We start from the raw sequence: 9,353 nt of genomic DNA on the forward strand, positions 1-9,353 counted from the left end.
CAATTTTTAAAAAAGGACAAAGAAACAAAGAGAACCAGAAGACTGATATTATGATGCAGCAGAGTTTTTAATGCAAATGAAATCGGCAGTACACAGTTACAGGAAGAAATACTACAGAGCAGAAAGAATGTATTTCCAGTGTTTCAGGAGAACCGCAGGGTCAGTGTAAACAGCCTGCCTGTAATTCAGAATGAGTACACAAGAGAAAAAGAGAATCAGCACACGGGTGGGAAAGCCTTGGTAGAAAGAGTCCTAAAGCGTAACATTAGAAATGCAGCACGGCTGTCAGCCCAAGGTGCTGAGCACACACAGCTCCCACTGGGTTCAGCTGGAGCCCTGGTTGCCCAGCACTTCTGAAAGCCATGCCCAAAAGATCAGGGGTGAATCTGTATCTTGCTGTTCATTTCCCGATTCTTCCTTGTTCCACGAATATTCCTGGCAGGTTTAACATGGCCCATAGCTTCCACTGAGGTACCTATGGCAAGACACCCCGGAACCACATAATCCGCCATAACCATAAAGGCCTGGGTAACTGCAGTGTCCCCCATAGCCCAACAATCCTTCATAACCATAAGGGCCTGGGTAACCATAGTATCCCCCATGGCCCAATAATCTCCTGTAACCGTAAAGGCCCTTGTATCCACCTAATCTCCCTAGACCATACAATCCTCCGTAATGGCCTCCATAGCCGTACAATCCCCCCAAACCGAATGAGCCTCCGAAACCAGCTCCGACCGCAGGTGCTCCTACAGCGGCCACTTCACTCTGCTGAGGGAAATTGCTGAGAATTGGTCCGGGGAGGGTCACAACAACCGGTGAGGGTCTGATCACCACTTCGGAGTCAGGGCACTGCCTAACGCATGGCTCGTTGGAGCTGCCAGTAACTGGACTAGGCCGGGCCACCCCGCATTCTGGATAGCACAGGCTGGAGAAAGTCATCTTTCTTGGATGGAGGTAAACCTGTAACACACAACAGGGACTAGAGTAAAGAGAAGGGGTACAAGTGCTGGTGGAAGAAAGGCTTCAAAGCTCGGTTACAACTGTAGTGAGCTCTGCATAGAGACTAAGACAGAGAGGAGAAGCAGACTTAGTCTCTTTGTGTGTGGTCATGTATTTGTTCCTATTTCTCTTTCTACGCCTCTTGTCCACTTGCAGTAAATGTCCCTCCCAACTGGCCACTTTGATCCCCTCTCAATGACTTTGTCTGAAAAACATCGACTAGAATAAGTGTAACTATTTCCATGATGGACACCTGTGATTCTGGGACCATTTTAGACATTTCTTAAAGATAACATGTCTGGGACCATGGTAATCATTTCTTTTCGTTTGACGATTTAACCTCTGCATGCAAAGCAGTTGAGTCTGCTACCACACTGTGACTCTTTGATTTTCCAAACCTTGGGAGTCACCAAAACTTGCTCATGAATAAACAGAAACTGTACTTTTCTCCACACAAATCACTAAAGACAAACTCCTCAGCTGGGGAAAAATGGTTTCAGGTCCACTGACTTCCATGGAGCGACATAAAATTACACCATCTGAGGGGAAGCACCTTCAATGGTTATTTCTGCTCAGGAGAACATAGGAATTGCTCGACTGGAGCACACCACTTGTCAGCTTCATCTATTCTCGTGTCTCCAAAAGTGAGGAGTAACAGCTACTTCAGAATAAAATAGATGAGCACTGAAATGGCTCTTTTTGAACTAACCTGGAAAAGTTTCTTTCTAATCCATCTAACTGAAAAGTTATTAAGGGACTTTCTAAAGTTTAAAAGCCTCAATTCTTTTTCCAGTTAATAGGAAATATGTTTCCCAATTGCATATGTTGTTCTTAAAAGCTCTCCTTTAGCTTCAAATCATAAATCCAGCAGCGCCTACAACTGAATAATGACACACAATAGATAAAAATAAATAAATAAAATAAAATAAAAATAATTGTATAATTAATAAATAATAATACAGATACATATAATGTAGATATTATATATATAAAAACAAATATAATTAATAAATAAATAAAAATCAGAGAGTACATGCAAGAGTCTACCTTAAATGTAAAAAAGGTCCTACTGTGAAATCTCTGGGGTTAGAAAGAGATTGAGTGGAACTGGACTTACCCAGTTCACTGAGGAGATGAAGTCTGGAGAAGTGTTTAGAAGAGTGCTGAGTGGTGAGCACTTTTATACAGTTCCTAGGGCTCCCTGGAGGATCTGAGATGCTGTTTGTGGAGGAGGTCCTCATTAGTTACCAAACAATCTTGATTGCCTTTCTAAATCCTTCTTTGTATGGAACTGTTTTCCTCAGCGTTGGTGATTATTGGGCTAATCTCAGCCTCGGAGGGCGTGACATGCACGTTGGACTCTTCATCTTTCATCTTAAAATTGCACGGGCCAACTGCATTCCTTGTGTCATTTTACTGACTTTATAGGTTCTGCAATGAGAATTAGTGTCAAGGTGATTCTGAGCAGCATCGGTAGAGCAAGTGGGTATCATGAAAGGAATCCAGTGTGGTCCTTTCAATGCATGTTGGTCATGGTTCAGGGACATGAGACGGTTCACTCTAAACATGCTAGGAAGCAGGGAACCATTTTTCTCCATTCTAACCACTTACATTCTGAGCATTTGCGATCCAATTCCCTTTGAAATCAATAGGAATCATTCATTGCCTCCAATATGTTTTCTGTCAAGACTTTAAGACTGAACTTCACCCTTTGGCAGGGGGATAGTTCTATGAACAATGTTAGTCCCATTTTAAACTTTCAAACTTGGTCTTAGCAGGGACTTAAGTGGACTTTGTGATGGCCGTCTGGCCAGGGGTGAATCTTACCTATGGTGAATAAAATGTGACCTAACACTCGACCTCCACTTGGGTCACCAGTGCTATTTCAAAAGGCTTCCTAGAGCAGATTTGCTCATGGGTCAATGGGAGGGATGGCGAAGAGTGAAAGGAAGCAGTGCTCTTTTTCAGAAAGGTTTTGAGTTGTCTTGGAACCTCTACTCTACTAGAAACCATCCTTCCATTCATGAGCAGCCACGAAACTGAAGTCTTGTAAGACAATGCAGCTGACTGAGCCCACCAGGAAACCCAGGAGAGAGGAAAATGACACATCTTGGTGAAGGAGGAGATGGCTGTGGGATGAGATTTGACATAAAGTCTGACCAGCCAAAGGGCATGTTGCAGAAAACATTCCTGCCTGAACCAGAATGTTGTTTCACATGTAAAAAATATCCCCACGAGTGGGTTCCATATCCAAGGAAGAGGGCAGAAGTGTTTTGCTTTGATTTTAAGGCCCTCAGCAACCGAGCTGATTTACACCAAGAGAGCACCTTCATTTTCCAATTTAAAAAAAATCCATCAAAAAGCCAATGAGCCCCCAAAACCGGCTCTGACCACAGGGGCTCCTATGGTCCCACTTGGCTCTCCAGAGGGAAATTTGGAGAATTGGTCCTGAGAGGGTCACAGGAACCAGTGAGGGTCCGATCACCACTTCAGCATCAGAGCACTGCCTGACTGTCAACTCCTTGAAGCTGCTAGCAACTGGACTGGGCCAGTCTATTCCACACAGTTTTCAAGAAATACCAAATTCAAAACTACATTTGAATGAAAATGAAATAGCCCCAAGTTGTGTGGCCTTAAATCATGACCTGATTAAGGAAATGACATGAGAGACCTTGGCCTCCATTTTGTATAAAGTGACTGTGTGACTCAGTGCAGAGGCATCTAATCCCCACAACAATGTATTGACTACAGCCCTTTGCATGTGTGAAACACCAGCGAGTGTTCGTAAAGGACTTTGAAATCTTGAGTTGTGAGGATACTGAAGAACTTCCAGCCTTAACATCCTCACTCTGTCTGTTTGATGGGCCTAGAAAAAGAGGCAGGTTGAGGTGAAGGGCACCTGGGGTCAGTTGCAGAAACAGAAATACGACCCAATACTTCTGACACATCCTGGCACAGACTGAAATCTAGGTTGATCCCTGTTACACTGTGTTACAAGACAAGGTTAGTAATATGTATGGTTGAAAAATGTTTGCATCCTTGAATCTCAGCATCAACAACAAAAAACTGGCTAATGTGATCCACTTTAACTGTAGGTTTTTTTATATTTGAGGTAATACTTCTCCAAAGGAATTACAATGTCAACTTTCCAAAGGTGCAGTAGCCTTGTAAATATTAAGTTGGGGTATATTTCTGACTCTGCCAATAACTCCCTGTCTGACCTTCACCTGAATGTGCCTTGATTTAGCTCTGTGGCAAACAGGTATAATTGTAACTGTCAGGGTGGATTATCTGAGGCTTCCTCTGATCTAAGCATTTCAGAGCACTTCACAAACACTCATCAAGTGTTATGCAGCCCAAGAGATGAATTACTAAAGTAGTAATAACTTTTTACTGGGATTAGATCTTCCAACACTGAAGTTTAGATTCACTTTAAAAATGCGTGTCAAGGTCTCAGGTGTCACTCCAGTGCTCAGTTTGGGATTCCCAGCCTTTGAAATTGGGGCTTTTTGATTTTTATTCCGCGTACCTTTGCATTTCCCTTTTATATATATTTTGAAGTGTAAGGGTAGATACTGAACCAGTATAAAAGGGATCAGTTTCATCAACTTCAAGTTGAAGGAATGCACTTTAGCTAGCCCAGGTTAGAGAAACCTTATTGGGAATGCATCTCTCTGTTGGAAGTTCATCTCTCTATCCATATTCGATACCTCAACCCCCTGGTGCTCAGAGGCAGGGAGGATGCCTGAACCTCTGACTGGGAGAGGCTACCCCCTACCCCACCCCTTCCATCAAGGGTCCTCCATTTCCTCCTGAGGCCCTGCGGGAGCCACTTCCCACCCTTCCCAAGCCAAGAGCCAACCCCCACCACTGTGGCCACTGACCGAGTTCTTCGGCTAGCCCCCCAGACCCAAAGGAGATCCAGGAGGGCAGCAGTGTGTGGCCTCAGCCTCCCCAGCTGGAGGAGGGAAAGGTGGGCAGTGGGCGGTCCCAGCCACGGAGTGTGGAAGGGCAGATGGCAAGCAGCCCCAGCCCAGAACGCGGAAGGTCAGATAGCGAGCAGCCCCAGCCTCCCCAGTCCCGGAGTGCAGGAAGACAGGTGGGAGCAGCCCCAGCCCCAGATCAGTAGGGAGCTGGACTTGGAGCTGGGAGGACTGAAGCAGCAACTGCACGTAGGGAGTGGCAACACCTCCCCCTGCCTATGCAACCCGCCACCCATACTCAAAGTCAGCGAATAGGGAAACCAATGGGAAACATCAAGTACTGCATCTCCACCCATGAGCAGCCAAGGGAACTGAGTCTTGTGAGAGACATCAGACAGTGAAGACAAGGAGAAGCACAAGAAAGACCTAGGGCATTCTGACAGTTAAGGAGCTGTGGGATGAGACTAGATTAATTGCAGTTCTGACCATCCCAGTGCGTTCTGCAAGACCCGTTTCCCACGCAAAGGTTTTCAGCCACAATGAGAACAATTTTTGAAGTGGAAAATACACTCCCATCAGGATTTGATCTAACTCGAGCAGCATTAAATGTCTTCCCTCAGTTGTAAGACACAGAACATCACTGAAGTCTGGGGAACTCTACTGATGTCCGCTGGTTTGGTATTTGCCTCTTGAGCTTTGAAAAGGAATGTTTACTAAAGAAAGGGAAATTCAAAGTTTTATTGAATGAAAATCAAACAGCCCCAAATTCAGAGCCTGGGAATCATCGACTGACTATTGGTTTGACATTAAAAACCTTAACATGGACTTGTAACATTCATTTACTCCAGTGTTTCTCTAATGAGGCCACCAGCGGATATTTTTGTAGCTATGTCAGCGTCAAAAGCATGGGTGGGATTGTGGGGGTGCAAAGCAGGAGCCCCTTCTGGCAGTGCCAACCCGTTCCTGCTGAGTAGCTGTTACCAAAGGCAGCGAGATGCACCGTATTGGTGTTTGCAGTGGCATCCTCACAGCCTACTCGGGGGCTCCGGGCAGCATCTCTGGAGATGTGGGGCCAGTGTCCATGGCATGTGAAGCAGTTCTTGTTGGTGGAGGAGGGTGCAGCATCTGGTGGCCGGGCTGCTCCCTGGCTCCTGCCTGGATGGGACACGGGGAGCCTGGGACTCTGCAGGCAGTCCGTGTGTTCCCAACCCACCCTTCCAGGGCAGGCTTTTGGTGAAGGCCACCAAAAAAATTGTTGTGAGAACGCTTGAATCCTAATCCATAATTTGGGAGCATGTAATCCCACAAAAAAAATCTGCTATTAAAATAATACAATCCTGTGTACACTCACAACTTTGTGCTTTGAAGTCCTTTGATTTGAGGAACCCTCTGATCATCAAGCATAATATCATTATTCGATCTGATTTATGTTGAGATGAACAGGCACATTAAGGTCAAGGTTACACAGGGAGCAAGTGGCAGAGTCAGCAATAAATCCAGTCATAGTGATTACTCATCCCCATGCTCACCACTGCTCCTGACACGCACTAATTTAGGACTGAATATTGCACAGACACTCTGTGATTCTGAAGAGTAGAAAGGGTTGGGGGAGGTGTCCATTTTTTTCTCTTATCGAGGTGCAGACCTTGGTATCTTCATGCGTTAGAAGTGAAGGCCTGGATTTTCAGAGCAAGACATGCATTGGGGACGCTAGAGCCTATTAACTTTAGTCAGAACTTGAGCATTCAAATCCATTTGGGAAATCTGAAAAATCTCACCTCCAATTTTTCATTTAGGATTTATGAAGAAACTGCCCAAGTTTCCTCCATAAAGAACTAATTCATTGTTCTTCTGCAGTCTTCTGAAGCAGCCGGTGAGTAATACTGATTGAGACAGGATACTGCATTAGATGGGCCACTCGTCTCTTCCAGCCTGGCAACTGCTACGTTCCTATGTGCAGAAGTAATTCTAGGTGCAGAGCCTCATCTGCTCTAATTTACTATAGCTCCAGTGAAGCCAGTGGAACAGAGCAGATTTACACCAGGAGAGAAGATGCGGGTTTTGTTTTGTTTTGATTTGATTTAAAAAAAAACTGATAGCGTTCTTTGATAGGATAACGAGCCTTGTGGATAAGGGAGAAGCGGTGGATGTGATATACCTAGACTTTAGTAAGGCATTTGATACGGTCTCGCATGATATTCTTATAGATAAGCTAGGAAAGTACAATTTAGATGGGGCTACTATAAGGTGGGTGCATAACTGGCTGGATAACCGTACTCAGAGAGTAGTTGTTAATGGCTCCCAATCCTGCTGGAAAGGTATAACAAGTGGGGTTCCGCAGGGGTCTGTTTTGAGACCGGTTCTGTTCAATATCTTCATCAACGATTTAGATGTTGGCATAGAAAGTACGCTTATTAAGTTTGCGGACGGTACCAAACTGGGAGGGATTGCAACTGCTTTGGAGGACAGGGTCAAAATTCAAAATGATCTGGACAAGTTGGAGAAATGGTCTGAGGTAAACAGGATGAAGTTCAATAAAGATAAATGCAAAGTGCTCCACTTAGGAAGGAACAATCAGTTTCACACATACAGAATGGGAAGAGACTGTCTAGGAAGGAGTATGGCAGAAAGAGATCTAGGGGTCATAGTGGACCACAAGCTTAATATGAGTCAACAGTGTGATACTGTTGCAAAAAAAGCAAACGTGATTCTGGGATGCATTAACAGGTGTGTTGTAAACAAGACACGAGAAGTCATTCTTCCGCTTTACTCTGCGCTGGTTAGGCCTCAACTGGAGTATTGTGTCCAGTTCTGGGCACCGCATTTCAAGAAAGATGTGGAGAAATTGGAGAGGGTCCAGAGAAGAGCAACAAGAATGATTAAAGGTCTTGAGAACATGACCTATGAAGGAAGGCTGAAGGAATTGGGTTTGTTTAGTTTGGAAAAGAGAAGACTGAGAGGGGACCTGATAGCAGTTTTCAGGTATCTAAAACGGTGTCATCAGGAGGAGGGAGAAAACTTGTTCACCTTAGCCTCCAATGATAGAACAAGAAGCAATGGGCTTAAACTGCAGCAAGGGAGATTTAGGTTGGACATTAGGAAAAAGTTCCTAACTGTCAGGGTAGTTAAACACTGGAATAGATTGCCTAGGGAAGTTGTGGAATCTCCATCGCTGGAGATATTTAAGAGTAGGTTAGATAAATGTCTATCAGGGATGGTCTAGACAGTATTTGGTCCTGCCATGAGGGCAGGGGACTGGACTCGATGACCTCTTGAGGTCCCTTCCAGTCCTAGAGTCTATGAGTCTATGAGTCTATTCATCAGCAAGTGTTGGTGACTCTCTAAGGTTTACAAACCAAAGCATCATCTTGTCATGCTGGACTGAACTCGGGTGTCTGTCAGTAGAAGTCAGGGGACTGTTGGCCCCTTACTAAAGCTCAGCAGGTATTTTTCATGTCCCTTTCCCAGTATCAACAGAAAGGGGAAGGACCAAAGAGAAATCAGGATCCTGAAACTAACTCCTGCAGGACAGCCTGATTGACAGGGCAGGCAGGCCAATGAGGGAGTCAGGAATGCAGAGTCCCATCCTCCATGTGAGCTGGAGCTGACTGAGCCAGTGCAGGGCCAAGTTAGGGCAAGAGCAGCAGCCAGAGCTGAGCTGAGCAGAGCCGCAGCAGCTTGACAGGCCGGAGGAGCAGCCCAGGGAGCAGAGCTGAGCTGGAGGCAGAGCCGCAGCCAGGCTGGGGCAGAGTGGAGCTGGGGCTGGGGCTGGAGCCGTCCAGAGCTGGGTGCGGTGAGCAGTCGGGGAGAGTGGGAGGGACCCTTGGCAGAGGGTCCAGCACAGGGAGACGCTACCAGCCAAGACAGGGATCAGAACTCCGACATGGGGCCTGATGCTGGGAAGAAGGGTCCTGCCACCTAGAGCCTGAGGGCATGTGGGAACCACCAGAGCAAGTGTCCGACCCACAGCGTCCCTGCGGCACAGCGAGGGTCTAACCAGAGTGAAATAAGTAATTAAAAATGATGGCAGACAGACTTGATTGTCAAACTCTACAAGAGTAATAAAAAAGTAAGAGAACTGTATGAGAAATACAGCACTTTGAAGCTAGGGATAGGTTATGGCCCTTCATGAAACAATGGAAATGTAGTTCTGCTACTCTGATTCTTTTTCTTTATTGTTTTTTTTTGTTATTATTTGACAATTTTTTACTCCACTTTATTTCAAATTCAAATACGTCCTACCTCCTACTAGTGGTCTTCAGGTTTAATTTCTTTTCCATTCATTATCTCTTCATATTACGAAAGGCTTCCACATCTCTTGGCCAAAAGTGTCCTCCACGTTTGGAAACCCCCAATGTGGTGCACAACTCAGGAAACCTTGTGGCCCATTATCAAGAAATCTTGAGCATGAACAGTTCCTGTTTGCTTCAA

At 45.4% G+C, this 9,353-nt stretch overlaps 1 protein-coding gene across 1 annotated transcript; it reads right to left on the bottom strand.

Moving 5' to 3' along the window:
- Window positions 1-444: 444 nt before the first annotated feature.
- LOC115635540 (claw keratin-like) lies at window positions 445-939 on the bottom strand. Its single transcript, XM_030534495.1, has one exon. It carries the CDS (start codon window positions 937-939, stop codon window positions 445-447), a length of 495 nt encoding a protein of 164 aa, XP_030390355.1.
- Between the last annotated feature and the right edge of the window lie 8,414 nt (window positions 940-9,353).

The sequence above is a fragment of the Gopherus evgoodei genome, chromosome 1, assembly GCF_007399415.2.
Source record: "Gopherus evgoodei ecotype Sinaloan lineage chromosome 1, rGopEvg1_v1.p, whole genome shotgun sequence".
NCBI lineage: Eukaryota > Metazoa > Chordata > Testudines > Testudinidae > Gopherus > Gopherus evgoodei.